Source organism: Homalodisca vitripennis, chromosome X (genome assembly GCF_021130785.1).
Source record: "Homalodisca vitripennis isolate AUS2020 chromosome X, UT_GWSS_2.1, whole genome shotgun sequence".
In the NCBI taxonomy this organism is placed as follows: Eukaryota; Metazoa; Arthropoda; class Insecta; order Hemiptera; family Cicadellidae; genus Homalodisca; species Homalodisca vitripennis.
In genome coordinates this window covers 100935508-100953528 of record NC_060215.1, presented here as the reverse complement: position 1 = coordinate 100953528, position 18021 = coordinate 100935508, and the positions used below count along the sequence as shown (strand labels likewise).

At 31.7% G+C, this 18021-nt stretch overlaps 1 protein-coding gene across 9 annotated transcripts in view; it reads left to right on the top strand.

The window, feature by feature from the left end:
- LOC124369750 (glutamate-gated chloride channel) overlaps positions 1 to 18021 on the top strand; it is a 645135-nt gene that overhangs the window by 441033 nt on the left and 186081 nt on the right. For all 9 annotated transcript variants that reach the window (XM_046827827.1, XM_046827822.1, XM_046827823.1 and 6 more), the window contains exon 6: positions 7432 to 7520. In XM_046827827.1, the coding sequence (XP_046683783.1) occupies positions 7432 to 7520 (89 nt within the window). The remainder of the gene's footprint in view (positions 1 to 7431; positions 7521 to 18021) is intronic.

Here is an 18021-nt window from a genome sequence, read left to right as displayed (position 1 = left end):
CACGGCAAACTAAAAGTACTACACATCTATTAAACGTTAAAACAGATACGTGTAAATAATTTTATGAACTTTAAGCGTTTAAAATCAAACTAACGGACGTACCTTGTACAGTTAGTGCATTGCCGTCTCATCAAATTGTGGCATAGTGAATATGCCTTAGACGCTGATGTATGATAGAAAATGTGTATTAAGGAGCATTCTGGAATAATTTTATAAATTTAGTCAAGATTTCGAGCCCTCGTTTTGACATCAAAATGCACTTTAAATAGTTCTGTCAGACCATGAGTGAAATTAACACGTTATGCCTATAGGGATATTAATGACATATATTCAACTTAAGAGGATCCCTCAATCTAAAAGCTGGCTTAACAACAGATTTAGACATTTCTTTTACTCGTCACTTTATGCATGCTGTTGTAATAAAATGTAAAATAAAAAATATTTGATTTATCTTATCTTGTTTAACTTTTTGGTACGGAAAGCCTTAAAGTCCCCTCGCACTTAGTCGTAACAATTTTGTACTGAAGCTTAAGGAAAATAAGTTTTTGTCAGATGAGAAAAATTTAAATTTCCTTATCTTTGATCTTTGGAAGAGAAGAAATCACTAACCATTTAAGAAATAAATGACTACAGATTCATCAACAAATTGCATTACCCGAATTGTCGTGAGTTCCTTTTAAAATGGTATCAACTTAATATATCAGGGTAAATAACTGTCAGTATTAAATCAGATAAAAGTACTGTGAGGACACCTGGAGAAGAGTAGATCCAAGGAACTGAAGACGGAGTTAAGCAATTTAAGAGGGGAACCCGGGAGTTGAGGAGAGAGAGAGAGACTATACATATATTTATAAAATCATAGCTCTACGAATGCTTTCAAGGCATAAAAACACGTTAAAACAGTTGATATCATGTTTACTATCTATCGGCCACAGACGAGTTTTACACCCTATATATGCAATGCACACATCCAAATCTTCTTGCACCTCTTTTTATATAGGCCAACTAAAACAATTTACTTTTACATTTTTAGTATTTTTATACCAAATTATATAATATAAGATAGAAATTCAATAATAGTCAATATATGTAGCCTCATAATCATTTTATTCTCTACATTCTAGTAATCAAAGTGTAAGAAATATAACCTTATATATAATAATATAAATTCAGTTTAAAAGAGTGGTTGGTTAAAGTGTTCTTATCTTTTTAATCTATGGACAGCAGCGACCCCATTTTTACATATTTTTAATATCTGTACCTGCCCATCTCAGTTTGCTATATATATAGCAATTCATAACAAGTTTTAGGTGATTTGAATGCCTGTTAATTTTATCGAGTTGTGCCATATTTTTGCTCAAATAACTCCTATGTTTATACCATTCCTTTCAACGTAATATATGAATCAGAAATAGATGGTTGCTATTTTTTTCTTCTTATTTGGCTACTCCTAAGAATAGATAAATATTTTTGTGTTAAGCCTCAAATTTCAAAATCACAACTGTTTAATTATTCTTACCTTTATTAAACATCAATTGCAATAAAAGACTGCCAATTAATTACAGTGGAATATACTCAGTAACGCTTTTGGAACGTAAAATGAAAAAAATATTCTACAGTTTTATTATATTTAGTTTTAATTTATCATATGTGCACTTCAATATTTTGTCTCAGTATAAGGAAAATACGAAATACAACTGTAAATAAAGCTGGAAGTATTCTTAGCGTACCTTACGACAGAAGAGATTGGATTTTGAAGGTTTTAATTTTCCAAATTGAAGAGCGACACCCAGTCTCACAATAAAATCCTTGTGGTGGCCTGTTCGACGAACGCTGTTGCTATGTCGTTAACCATATGAAGTTTTTAACTGTACCGAAAATTTATAAAAACATACATGCTCTCAAAAAATATCTTATACATCTCATAAATATTTAAACACACCTTCAAAACTCATATCAATTCTGCTTTTATTTCTGTTGTAATTCTCCAAAGATCTGTGTTACATTTTGTGTTGTACGGTTGAAATTCTCTTTTAGCAATTGTAATCATTTAAGTGTAATATTTAAAATTTTTCATATTATGTTTCAAAACACAAAGAAATGAACTTGGTATTTTACTAGTAGAATAAAATATATTTATTGGAAACAATTTCATTTTAAGATATTCCGTTCTACAAAATAGCGACATGCATATGTCTACATTTATTACTTTAATTATCCTTTCTCTTGCTAACCGGTGCAATGAAAGTGTGTCGGACTGACAGGTTAAGAATCGTTAGTTCGATTTTACTATTGGGTCAACTCTTAAATCTAGTTTGAAACAACAAAAACTCTTAGATAAACAAAACCTAATGAGCTACTTTACTTAACTACAGCTTTTGTTTAATGCAGTGATGAGCTTTGCAGTATAAATAACTAAAATATCTTATTATATGCTTAATATTGTGAACGATTCTAAGTTTCCTGTAAGGTCTGTATCGAATGCAGCATATTGTGCTTCTGTTATTAGACCCCAATGAGTTTGTAATTAATTCTCTATGAAGAGTGGCATATCTTCCTTGTAATTTCTGTTTAACGATGTGCCAGTTTTTCATGTCTTCCGAGTTATTCTATTTTAAATAATCCTTAACACGCATTATGTGAACGTTTAAACATTTAGTGGGGTAGTCTAGCCATATCAATTGTAGACGTATACCATTTTCGGTATTCGGAAGTATTTTATGGAATATAGTCATGATACAGTTCAACCGTAAAACTCTCTCTCAGTTTTTCAAATGGTATCTATTTCGAGTATCTGACTGGACCACATCAGATATTATATATACAACGTTTCAGATACCTGAAGACGTTCGACTACAAAGCTACTCCACCGGGCCCTCGCTTTCCCCCACTTATTCCCTTCAAACTAGTATTAAGCTGAAATAACTTTTCACTAATAAATGTATGCAGTTTTCAAGCATTTTATAAAGCACATGCCGGAGAGATGCTGTGCAACGATAAGCACCATGCTGCGTGCTGGCACCATATTATACAGCATTACTCCCTACTGCGTTGCATGTCGACAATGTTGTCGTTTTTTCCTTAGCTCATATCGATTTTCACTGCAGATATCCCATTCTTGTCCTAATATTTTCGCCGTGACCTAGATTTATTCTTCAAAAGTTTTGTTATTTTTGATAAGAACTATTTTGTTACCTTATAAATTGTCGTTTTATCAATCAGGGAGCATGATAGTAGTTGTTCAGTGTTCAAATGTATGTAACCACCACACTACCGTAGATATGAATTATAATTTATTTGTTGACTATGACAAGTTCATTTTACTATGATTAAATTAAATATGTCCCTACGAGCATAAAAGGTAACTTATATAAAAATATGAGCGTTGACCCACATGAACTAATAACCCTTCGTGTTTCTTCTGGTATTGCGGAGGGGTTCCACTCGTTTCACTTATAATGTTGCTTAGCCACAGCAGTCGTCTTTATAGTATAAGGGTCACTTAGGTTTGCGTAAATACTGAAAAGTGATACTTAAAAATACAGCAAAGGATATCACATTTATTTTCACTTTAAATAAGAAACTGTAAAATATCAATTGAAACCAATTGATTACCATGCAGAATACCATACGTTATTAAAGAATAATTTTAAAACATAACATATATTATGTTTAAATAATATATTAATAAACACAAATTAATACTGGGAAATGCAATTTAACAGAATTAATCAGTAAGAAGGAGTGTACATAATAATAGTAATAATATTTTACTATTAGCAAACAACGAATGCTATTTTTCATAGTTATTAATCACTTTGTATAGCTATTTTGTGAATACTTCAACTTCAACATTTTTCCTGTAGTATGCTGTCATGATGAAAGCATAGTCACATTTCTACTTAAAAGTCATGCTTGATCGATTTTATACTAGTTTTCATCGATTTTAAATCTTATTAAATCAATTACCATTGGCAAACATTTGAAATTTATTGCACGCTATTTTAATGGCGAGCAATTGGCTTATCTCTTTCTACAGCAGGACATGCAACAATGTACTAGATTTGCAATCGTGTTAGTTTAAACTATTTTGACTTAGATATTGAAGTACACATACAAGTGATTTTCGTAATACCTTATGTTGTTTGTAACCAACCACAAAAACAATAAACTCAAATCATTCTTAATTCATATATGTATAATTCTAAGTATGATAGGCATATAGATATTTTTATATTCTCAAAACTGGAAATCAATAAACCCAAATTTACGTAATCGTACTTTTGCAAGAATTTACTTCTTAAAGATGTATAACTTAGTATAAAGAAGGATAACCCAAAATACTTTTAACATTTTCAAAATGGAGACCACAAAAGTTTAACTAAAGCCGGCATTGAATAGAGTGACGGATTCAAAATCCTAGGATTAATTTGCAGGTAATGGAAACACATTAAGCATTTCATTAGTAGCATTACAGTAATCCAAGCTCCTTCTCTTGAACAAATAGAGTAATCCAAATACTAGCCACTAGCTATTCGTTGAGGTTGCTCTCTAATGTAAAAAATGTAGACAAAATGAGGTATATAACGGTTGTGAATAATTATTAAATCTTGGAGTCGCACTCACTTTGGTCAAATATTATAAGCGATGAGGAAAGTATATAGCAATCTTTTATTTCTATTTCCTTATTACCTAGATAGCTTTTTTCTAATTTCCAAACTGAACCAATTGAAACCAATATAAGCTCAATATTATGTCGCCTTTGATACATCTTTTTGTGTTACTTTCATTCATTCTCTCTACACCCTAGATTCCGATTGACAATTCCAACGTTACGGGGGGATACGAGTTTACGTGCAAGTTATTTCAACTAGACATACCCAAGCAACTCAACTAAAGTACGAAGGGAGAACCCAAAAACTTCTTGCAAAGGGCCTAGAAGAATTATTAGCAAACCTAAAGTTTTTACACAGTTATGAATGCCGGATAGGTTTCTCATATACGTTAGCAGCTTCGAGTAGAGAATGCTGGATGTGATATCATTGGTGTATGGGCACACAATTTGTTCAGAATCTTATTTACCCTCAAAGTGCATGTTTGGTGGGTTGAACAAAAAAGTTTTCGGCTTTTTATTAACAACTAGTAAATCAATAATTTCCATTTTTTTATAGTTTCTTCTTTTTGCTGTATTGGAATAGGATTTTCATACAGTTCGTGGGTGAAGCATTTGAAGCAGCTTGTCTTTAGTTGGTAGCAGAACTTCAATAATTTTGTCATACTCCATCCCACTAAGTTATGATAGCTTATACCATTAACTGTAACTTTTAAAATCAACACTTTATAAAGTACGTTAATTTCCAAGATATCCTGTTTTGGAGAATGAAGAATCTTGATTCGTATTTCACCGTATGGTGGGAATGGAACATTTACTTTCAACTTGATCAGATACTTCAGAATCCTTTATAACCGAACTTCCAGAGGAAGGATTAAATTTCCAAGTACCGTATTTGATTGTCTTGTATAAGGAAACTGCTATTCATATAAAACAGAGATGCTACATAGCGCATGGTGATCATACCAAATGTCATAACGTGGTGGTGGCAGCTTTATGCAATACGGGTTGGACAGCCACAGCCACATGTTCGACTCTGATGAGAGATGTCATAAACACAATTCGGTTCTACAAAATATAGGACAATCTGTGTGTTAAAACTCAGACAGTGGATGTTTTTCTGGCCACAAATGTGGTAAGTAGTATCTTTTTCGATAACTTGGAGCACAATTGTGTTGTCTTGGAGCGCTGAGGTTATGATAAGGTTTAGGTCTCACACATCAGTTGCTTAGAGGAAATGCCACCAGAGGGTTCTACGAGGCAGTGATAGAATATCTCATGGTGAATCAAGGTGACTACAACTGTGGGAAGTGTACAGTCGGTTGTACCTGTTTTTCACGACTCAGAAAGGCTTATGATTTTTAGTTGATTTTAAAAAATTAATGAACTAGAATTTTTGTTTGCTCCCAGACAAAATAAAAATCTGTGTGTATATATACATACATAATTACATCGGTATATTGACCAAAAGAATTACCATTTGAAAAGTCTGCAGTATTTGTTCAAATAAAGGAGGATGTTTTGCCTTGTTTTCTTCTTGTATTTGCTTGTACACCGGCCTCAAGATTGTTCTCACAGCATCATGCATCTCTTCTTAATTACTGCTGTACCACTACTATAAACGGGGTTGTCTACAAAAATAAAGCACTAAACCCTCCCCTGTTAAAGAGCAGTAGTGCTGCTGTGACACTGTATTTAACGACTATTGATATTTAAAGATCTATTAAAATGATTAACAGATAAGATATTATTATTTAATACAAATATAGCTGTGTTATTTTGTCATTACTACTTCATTGGACATTTTTTCGATCGTAATAAAGTCGATCATTTATAATTGAAAATGGAACTGTTTAAATGGAAAATGAATGACATAAAATTAATCCATAAACGCTTTTATAAATTGTAAACTAGGACATTTTTTCTCACATACAAAATTAGTAAGAAAACCCCAGAAAATTTGCAATTTGTAACTGCAATATTACCATGCATAAGAAAGCTTAGTATTTTTATACAAATTTTTAATAACTCGTGCACAAATGAGTTACTAAAAAATTGGAGGGATACAGTTATACATACGTATATGGTAAAATCTGCACATGTTGTTAGTTAGAAACTTTAACTTGGTTTAATTTATGAATCACATTAAGAACTGTCGGGCTTCAAGGAATAATTAAAACGCGTAACAGGAGTAAGAGTATTGGAACTAAAGAAACCCCAGATTAGAGTCTAAAATTCCAATGAACTTACATAATTTCAGGTCAGTAGATATGGATGATATATTGAACTGATAAGATTGGTACTTTCGCCATTGAAACTATCGCACATCTTGAGCATACAGGAGTAATTGAGTTTCCACAATATTGGAAGACGAGAGTTGTTCGTCCGCTTGCTAACAGGCAGAGCACTTCTAGTGTATTTCTTTTCAGACCTGGTGGAATTTAGCTTTAATTTTACATATCCATTAAATTTTTAAAGATAGACAAGAATAGCCTTCTGCCAAATCTAGTTATATTTTAAGAAGTATAACGGAACTTGCACAGCGATTGGTTTAATGTTGATGTTTGACTATTTCTAGGCATTCATTCCAGTTAATTGTGAACGAAGCTCAAGCAGTTTTTTAAATACGATGTAGACAACTAGTATAAAACGTTAAGTTAATGTAATTTTAACTATGTATTTACATAAACATGCTAGGAAAAAGACTTTAATGTTATTATTACTTTAATTTCAAAAAGAAGGCTTACTTCTTTAGTAAGTGTTCTCGTTGGATGGGTATAAGAGATATATTTATTTAAAAAAGATTATATTTGTTTCAGATTTGAAAATGGAAGATCTGACAAGGAGATCCTAGACAACCTCCTCAAGCAGACAAGATACGACAAGAGGTTATTGCCTCCAGTCACAGGTTAGCATCATAATTAGCTATAGATCTTTGGAATCTCCGATGTTATTTTAATTTGAATCGCCGAAATCTTATTATTATTTGCCGAGTCATTTACTAAGAAATTTCTATTTTAACTGGTTTGCTTAAAAATCAATAAGATGCCGTCAGTAATAGAAGTTTGTTTTGTTTACCCACGTAAGACTTGGACTTAACATATAAAAATAGGTTCTTATAAAAAGCACATAACAAAAATGAAGCTTTAAACCCATTTATGTTACATTAGACGACCCAAGTGTTGGAGTGAACAATAATACCATCATATAAATGATCTCCTTTTATATTCTTGAAGAGAAATTAGTCAATTACATCAGTAAATTCAAGCAAATAATGTGGATTCTTGAATAAATGTAGGTAATAATTTGTTTTTATAACTATACGTAAACACAAATAAAATGTAGTGAGCAAAATATACTTCAGGACTTTCAACCGTATGAATTATTTCGGTTTATTATTGTGTAATTATTGTCTATAAATCATGTTTTATGACCTGCAATATACTTTGCCGGATGTTGCTTATGTAATAATATTATATGTAGATATTTTATTTTTAGAAATCAAAATCTCAATTTGCCTTAAAATACTTACTTGTATTGTAGTTATCAACTAATTAAACTGATTATAGTAAAAACTTGCATAGGTTATGCTATTATATATGTTAACTAAAATCATACTTGAATATGCATATGACAAATGTGGGTTTATTTTAATGAATTTAATGTATTCCTATGGTTCCAAATAGATAAACCTTAGTGAGGAGTATTCTCACAATGACCATCACTGTCTCAGACCGGTTTAAAAACTTCTCACGTCTGATGATGCCTAATTGAAGCCATTGCTTTATACCTTTCAATGAAAAGAGTCACAAGAAAATAACTTAAAAGCAATACAAAATAAGTTAATTTAGTGTTGTACGCGTGGTAATGTGTTCGGGATTGGATTTAGCAAGAAGTGAAATTATTTCTAAGGCCGAGGAAATCAGCAAGTGGAATAAGTATGTTCTTTTGGGAATGCACATTTTAATGACTGGTATAATAAATAATGCCTGGCTCTCGGGGGGATATATGTATATATCTTCCAATAACGAGCCTACCTCACACATTATGTTTCACGGATACTACATCTCAGTATATACCATGAGTTGCGAACACAACTTTTCATTTCCTTACTGCCCTTTACAGTTTAATTTTGGATTTAAATCGACCATTTTCAATGCTTGAGTTTTAATTGCTGGTATAATAAATAATGCCTGGCTCTCGGGGGGACTTCTCGCCATCTGGTTTGGGTCTTCAAGACTACCTATTGGTGTCTCAATTTAGACGAAAGTGTAGTTCCAAATATTATATATGTATTTATATATATATATATATATATATATATATATATATATATATATATATATATATATATATATATATATATGTATATGTATGTATATATCTTCCAATAACGAGCCTACCTCACACATTATGTTTCACGGATACTACATCTCAGTATATACCATGAGTTGCGAACACAACTTTTCATTTCCTTACTGCCCTTTACAGTTTAATTTTGGATTTAAATCGACCATTTTCAATGCTTGAGTTTTAATTGTGTACCCCATTAGTGGAGCAGTCAGGTAGATAGGCAGTGATCGCATGATAACAGAGTCAAGCTGCGAAGAGTTGCGAACCTGTCCTTGCCTGCACGGCAATCGTTGGTGATTGGGAGGCCGTTGGCTAAGTTTTAAAGGCTTAACTTGATTAAATAAGAGACCCTTACCTTTAACCTTAATGATGATTTTATTGGGCTTATGAAATTCAATTGTAGTGGTAATAAAAAGTTTATATATATATATATATATATATATATATATATATATATATATATATATATACATATATATATATATATCAGTAACAAAGCTACAAAGATCAGTGGATAGTTTGGATAATTTTTTTAATATATATTACTCACAGTGAGGTTTATCGAATATATCAATAAAACGTTTTGTGCTTTTCTAACTGTTCTTATTTTATCTTGTCAAATTTTACATTAAATAGGTTTTTAAAAAGGATTTTTTAAATTTCTAACGTAGTGTAATTATTATTTTATTATTGCTTATATGTTTTTCAAAGCTAAACAATCACTGTATTATAACATACAAAATTTAAGACATTTTGTTTTGAACATTCTAAACCGCTAAAAAATATAAAATGTTCTCAAATAATACTGGTAAACGTATAAAATAAGTAATAAGACACAAAATCAAACTGTGACAAGATAATAATAAACCTTTAGTCACTATGTTTCGTCTGGCTTTCTCTGACACAAAGATAAGCTATGGCTGTCATTATTTCCGTTATCGACACCGATTACCTGGCTAACCTGAACTTTGCTGCTAATCAAACGAAAGTTTCTAAGCTGTCTGAAACTTTGTAATCGTTCTCAACAACTTGAATGTAACATCACTGTCGGTCGTCTTCACTTAAACAAGGTAATTTCTTTTTTTATTATGTGATGTTGCTTTATCACTGTTTGTACTAAGCCTCGTAAACATTTTCTTTGAAACTGCAGCTAATATATATCAATATTTGTTGATATATAATGATAATCTGTTGCTGTGCTTGAACATCTGCAGCAAACTGGTTTCAAGAGCTGTATCAGGAGTATTTGTGGAAAAGTATGGTAAGTGCCATATTTCTGCACTTACGTGTACCCTTCTGTGGGACAGACGTCTTTTAAAATGATTTTTAATATCTTGGCTAAAATCTCTTGCTTTCCAACTCAATATTGTGTCCTGGCGATTAAGACCTTACTGCAACTTTAATATGTGTTTCAAATAGTTCAGTTTCAGAACAGATTTCTAATAATTTTTGATGAGATTTTATAACTTAAAAGTTAATTTATCTCAGCAGTTAAAGCTACGAAATAAAGGTTTATTATAGTTATAGTATTTAAACAAGAAAATGTTTATTTCGTAGTAGTCATTAGTTACCAATAGCCTTTAGTTATCAATAGACATTAACGTAACTAATAAGAAGCAGTACCTTGTTAAATAAACACAAACGAATAAATAAGTAAATATTTTCATTAATTTTCGTTGATTGTATCCTAATGTTCCTGAAAGCCTGTTTTGGAACTTCAGCACTCTGCGATATTTGAAAGTACTCAAACAAAGAATAAGTCTGGAACCACTCTTAGCATGAAACTTATAACGCGTGTTGAGGGCCTCGCCTCTAAACCTTTGGGGTGATCTAGAACCACCATTTATACACATTTAATTGATGGTCTTGTTTCGGATATCAGACTTGGATGGTCTCAAAATGCTCATACAATTTAAACATATTCTGTTTACCACACAAGCGATATTGTGTATCGGAAATTTAGAACATTCTCTAGGGATTAAATTAAGACTTTGACAACGGACTAATACGTGTCCAGAAATGTACCCGGAGAGCTAAAATCCCCCACAGTTGGTAAAAAGTGTATTAATCATCCAATGATCATAAAAATATACAAACATTTTTAAAATATTCAAAGTGAGGGGTCCTACCCCTCCCCCTCTAACATCAATCGCTACTGTTGGTAACTCTGCCGCAGGACGGACAAAAGTCGTTGCAAGATTTAACAAGAGGCCAATTTCTTTAACTATTTTTTATTTTTTAATGTTTGTAGATTCACTCTAAACCCTCCCTTCACTTAACTGCACTTTTATTTTTGTGTAATAACATTTTTCCCCGCAAAGAAAACCCTCCAAACTACTAAGAGCAGTACTTTAATGTGCCATTATTGATCAAAATTAATTTAAGAAGATGAAATAAATATATAGCTTTCAATTATTATTGTTTTTGTGCCACATGCATATTTATTTTGGACTTTTAAAACACTTGCAGGATAAAATGTAAAAATAAATTTTATACTGCTTACTTGAAATAAATGTGAGTAAAAACCGATCGCACTGTAATTACCTCTTGAATATAAAGTTTAAAAAGTAGATTAGTATCTCAATATGAATCTTTATAAATTATAATAAGCTTTGCCTTTCTTGAAAATTTATTACTTCACCGTTTATAATTGTTGTCTTACTGCATTGACATTGTAACTCTTAATATGTTAAATCATCAGTCGAACGTTGAACTATCTCTCTTAAGATGGATTTAGGAATGTTCGTTTGATTTCTTAAGGAAAGAATGAGCGTACGAAACGTATACGCCACGTTTATGTTCAAATACAGTCATGTGCAAATTAATCTGAACAGAGAGGTAAATTTGGATTTTCGGCGTTGGTCAACCTGCATATGTGGTGTTATTTCTTATGTACATGTGATTCATTGTTTCTACATCACTACAACACTTTTTTGAGGTTATGTTTATGTTTGCACATGGTTAAGTGATATTACTGTATTTGTGTTGTCATTTTTAACCTTCCGATTATTTTGGTGAGTTCTTGGGTTATTTTCGATATTAGTTTATTATGGATCTAATTCCTAGGAAAAGAAGCAAGAATGTAAACCCTGCATGAACACACTTCTTTGACTCAAAGACAAATTGCTTAACAATGTGGTGTTAGTTTGGACTCTGTAAATAATATTATTAAGTTAAAAAATGTAACCGGATCAATATCTTCTAAAAGAAAAGGTTTTTGTGGAAGAAAAAGAAAAAACTACAACCAAAGATGATGCAATTTTGTTAAGAAATAGTCAAATTCACCCTGAAAAAAAAAAAACAGTTTTGATCTTAAAAAAGACAGAAGGTGCTGGGGTTCATATTCATGACTCAACATTCAGAAGACGTCATTTGGCCGTTAACAGAAAAGCCAGAAGGCCAAGGAAAAAACAACTGTTAACAGCCGCTATGATGAAAAAAAAACGGTTGGCTCGGGCCAAAAAGTACAAATTTTGGAAAGTTGAGAATTGGATGAAGGTTTTATTTTCTGACGAGAATCATTTTGAAGTAAAAGGTAGGAAGTTGTCCCATGTAAGAAGGTCAGATAATGAACCTGTGTCACCGAAACATTTCCAACAAACAGTAAAACACCCGGTTAAAAATTTTTTTTGGGGTTGTTTTTCGTTTTTCGGCTTAGGGCCTTTGGTACCAATATCTGGAATGATGAACAGTGAGAAATATATCCCTATTCTACAAAGCAGAGTGATTCTTGAACTTAAAAAACTAGAAGCTGATTATCACGTAAAATATCCTCTGGTTTAACAAGATCTTGCATCCTGTCATGCATCCAAGGCATTCATGGATGAACAGGGTATTTTGTGCTTGGAATGGCCTGGAACTCACCTGATGTCAATCCAATAGAAAATCTCTGGTCCACTTGTAAGAAAAGAGAAAAGGACTGCACAACTAAAGAAAAGATGATTTCAGCCCTGTTTCAGGTTTGGTTTCATGACCTTGAAATTCAAGAAATGTGCAAGAAACTGGTCGATTTCAATGCCAAAAAGTCTTGAAATGTAAATACAAGCAAAAGGAGGCCACATTAAGTATTAAATGTATGCATAATGTGAAAACTTATGTAATTAGCCTAATAAATGTTTGTTTTTAACTGAAATTGGCTTTGTTCAGATTAGTTTGCACATGACTGTAGCTATCCACTTAAAATAATAATTGATGGGTTGTATAAAAGCACTCTTCGAATACAATATTTATAGGACATTTCTAAATATCTATAACTAATTATTGTCTTTTTATAAATTATATCATCGTATGATGTTGAGATGAGTTTTTCCAAAAAAAAAAACCAAACACTAATGCAGACATAATTCAATGTAATTTCTGTGAAAAGGAGTATATGTTTAAACAGACCAGAGAACACAAACCGGACTAAGTTTGCTTCATCATGCAACACTCATTTCAAATGTGAATTAGAAATTAAAAAACATCAATGCACTAACTGATCGAGGAGGTCTATTTTTATTGTTTTAAGAGAGGTTGGTTTTTATTCATTATGTCCGTCCCCATAAACCTGTGTGAGAATTTTATCAACAGAATAAGAGTAAAAGACGGTAAAGATCAAGGTCGACCCTGACAACACTCTAATAAACGTAGTAAGAGGAGGGTAACAGCATGTTGAAGAGTGAGTGATCAACAAACGACTGCAGCTTGTTTGTAGATAAGGTAATTGACATCGGTCTCGTCAGACCCGTCTGTAGTTGGCCATGGCGGTAGTCTGTACTTCTTTCATGCCAATAAAAAACAACATTTCCTTTGACCTGATTTTTAAAACTGTAAGGGATGTCAGTTGAAAGATTTATTAAATGTTGGCATGTTCACGGATATTTTTAAACAATGCTGGGCAATTTAAAATGCACTAACATTGTGTGATTTGGTTAAATCTGTTGCTGTGCTTGAACATCTGCAGCAAACTGGTTTCAAGAGCTGTATCAGGAGTATTTGTGGAAAAGTATGGTAAGTTCTCTTAGTGAATGTTTCCACATTTCGGTTGGTTCTAGGAAACTGCACTTCAACTGAAAATAATTTATACCCAATAACTTTACAAAACTAGAATAATTTGTGTTAGTATTGTGTAAACTTTCAAAAGAGGTGGTATTTAACACCCGGAATTCGGCATGAATAAAGGTTTTTGTAAACGTAGATTGTAATTTTTTACAACTTCATCATTAATATGACAAAACACACATGCTAGTGCCACACGTGCTAGTGCCAAAACCAACGTCTTTGAGAGAAACGTAATAAATTACTTTAAGTAAGATTGTATTCAACTGCAGTACCCTTGTTGTGTATTCTATCAGTGTTGAAAGGAAACCAGCGTGGACGTGAATACTGTCTTGTGTGTCAACCAGCACGTTCTTTGTATTGTCTTCAATGCTAAGTAAATTATTGGACATAGTTCATAATAAAATATACTTGGTAATTGTGTGACTTCATTCTTTGCAAGAAATTGTTCAGTAATCGAAATATTGCTATGTAGTGTAGAATGAATGTACATGTGTTACTAATTGTATTTTGAACCCCCAAGCTAACTCATGACCCTTTTGCTGTTAATATTAAAATAGAGATTAATTTCTATGAGGTAATATGTTGCAGTGTTTAATTATCTTGTAATAAGCTAAGTATTAATATATGAGTATGTAATGATAAAGACGTATTTACTAACGATGTTTTCCTTGTGTATATTTAACCATGCTTGGTATGTTATTACCGTGCCCTGCCTGGCTGATTGCTTATAACAGTTTCCACCCGAGCACCAACTGGACATGCTATATACATATGTATGAGTTGCGTAATAGTAGTTTGTAGACCACTTTGCACCAAATAACTTATAATTGAGACTCTTATATTCCTCTCTCTCTAACACGTATTATAAACATTATAATTGAAAATGTGACAAACATAAATATAGGTATAACAAATGCAGTGAAAGTAATCTGCAAAACATTTAAATGGTTTCCTTTGGTAAAAAGTGATTCTGTATAATTCATGTAGTATTGTGTAAAAGTTATAGATTTAGCAGTGAAAGATATTTTGTATGGGACATTTTCAATGTATTTACATGCGTTAAGCAGGTGTTTGAACCCCGAACTTAACAAAACCGATCAAAAATATAAACCAAAACGTATTATTTTGAAATTTTAAGTCAGAAAACTTAGTAAATACCGGAATACTTCACCATGTGTTCATGTTGCATTCACCATAAAGAATAAATTGGTTTGTTCTTATTAAACTATGTTACAAATACTACTACGTTACAAGTTTATGTGATAATTATTGTAACAATTGTCTTTTCTCAATTATTACCATCGATTTCAACACAAACACAATATTTTAGGAACAATAATGTAGGAATTCCTGATAAAGAATTAAGTTCTTAGTTAGAATTTTTATTTAAGTAGTTTATATTGATCAAATTTACGTGAGTTACTACATAGCCAGAAGAACCCATTGCTTTTGTCTGCTTTTATAAGCTTTCAGGAACATAAAATTATACAAATTTCCTTTGGAATTGGGTACAATTGATATCCTTTACTCAATTTGAAGTATGTACACTAATTTACACTCATATTAAAACCCACCGACAACAGTTCTTATTTGCGGTCTTCCACTGTTTAACAACTTTTCATTTGCGTATCGGCTAAAGGAATAAAACATAAATAAACATCTATTATACTTCGTGTATACTGTTATTTCACCTTATTGTGGTATATAACATTTTTTTAATTAATATAAATAAAAACCATATTGTTATTTGTGTATCCACCATGATCAAATATTAAATTGACCTTGGTTTTAGCTTATATAAACCTCTCACCTTAACACCAATTAAAAGTTCGCAGATATAACACAAATTAAACTAATATAATTTTAAATTCCTGCTATTTTCTAGTAACTTATAAATAGAATATTTAATATAGTTATTATCACTTAACGTATTTCTGAAATAACAAAATAATAAATAATACCTCCCGAGAATTAAAATGCTTCAAAAAAGTAGTTAATGTTCAGCATAAAAACTTAAATTATTTTTATACTAAAATACTGTTATAATAAAATCAACTAAATCTGCTCGTAGTTTAATTAGGATGTTAAGGATAAAAACATATACGGAAACAATAGAGTTAATTAAAAATGCATTACTTACTTTATGATCCGATGATTTTATACAGACCACACGCTAGGTTAAATGAGCACATCAATTAAACACAGGATTGCTCATATATTGACGTATGGCTCATATTATGGTAAATTCCATTATTTACATTTTCACTGAAAAAACAATAGTTTTATTTATTGAGCAGCTTGTTACATAGGTAACAGAGTTATATAATTCATTTTAATTTATTTATTTTAATCATTGATCACTGTTGGCCTATTTAATACAGAAACATTTAAACACTAAGACTCTCTTTTCAATTTTTTGGATAGGTAATGTTTAGTATTTCACATTTTTTAAGTAGGCCTAGTAGTATTGTTATAGTTGCTTTTGTATTGTGTACATTTATTACATTAGCCTTGCATGTGAATTCCCTAGATGCTTTTTTGCATTTATATGACTCCCCGTTTACTTTCCAAATTGTATTCAGACTAAACCTTATAATATTCTAACTAACGCCCTTCACCGCCCCGCCCCCCCCCCCGCCTGCAAAAACCAATTACTTTCCCAATCACAAAGTGTAAGTAAGGCTTATCGCTGTACAGCCTAGTATTATCTTCCTTCATCTTCATTGACCTTTCCTTGTCTTACAATCTGTTTCAAACCAATATTTCAAAAATTTATTAAGTAAAGTGGGTGCCTGTCTGTTAAGTCATAATTTTGAAATTCATCAATTAAATGTAAACGTATTGAAATTGATAAGTAACAGCGCTATAATTTATACTTGTTAAAATGCCACATCTTCAGGCAAAACTATTCTACAATACATTGCAGAGGGTTGAATTGACAACATTTCCCAATTTGGTATATTCAAACTAAATACCGAAGACGGTAAATGTTTTACTCAAGTATAATGCTTAATCGGTAAACATAATTGGTTTAAAATATTTATAATTGTATATAAATATTGTAAAACAAATAAATCGGGCTAATGAATTTCTGTCGTTCAATAATAATATCAGAATAAAAAAGAAATTCCTTAACCATCCCAATCAATTATGTAATTAATTTCACAGATTGTATCTGCTCGTATTTGGAAATAAATATATAATTGGCCCAACACAACAATAAAATCCAAAATTATTTGATTTTGAACTCGTCATTTAAATGAAAGTGGGGAAAGCTGCGAGCGAGTCAGTCAGGCATGGTCGGGCTGTAGGACAAAGATGACGATGTGAGCGAGTCAGTGATTGGATGTTGCAGATCAGCAGGACTTCTGTTGTGGTATGACGTCACCTTCGAGTCCGCGCTACATCGACCCTAGGCGGATTGCCAATCGTGGTCGGTCACTTATGTTTTTCTTCCCTTTTTCTTTGAATTGATGCAACTAATGTCTCGTCCACCCGATGTTTCAATCTGTCCTGCTAGTTTCTATAGTGTTACTTCTTTTGTGTGTCAGCTTTGTTAAAGGTTGTTGTTGTTTTGTTCCCAACTAGCATTTTCGTTCCTTCAATACGTGTTTTTGATTTATCTGTTTTATTATCAGTTTCTCCTTTGTGTACTATATGTTCAGAAGTGTTGCATCCATTTTACACACTGCCTATAGTACTCTATTATCATGCTATAGTTCTCCACAGTAAGTTTAAATACATTGACTGCTTGCCTTTTTTTACAAATTAAATCCGCTTTATATTATTTTTGCTAACATTTTATACACACAAAATAAAATTTACATTTCATCATAAATGTATTATTTCTCCTTATTATTTAATTTTACCTTTACTTATACATTTAACACTACCGCTCATCTAAAATTAAATTGTGATACACTTTTACACGTTGCCTGCATATTGTAAATAATTATTGTTGTCATTTGCATCTTGTGTGTCCGTGTGTTTTGCAAAAATGCATTGTGATTTGGTTT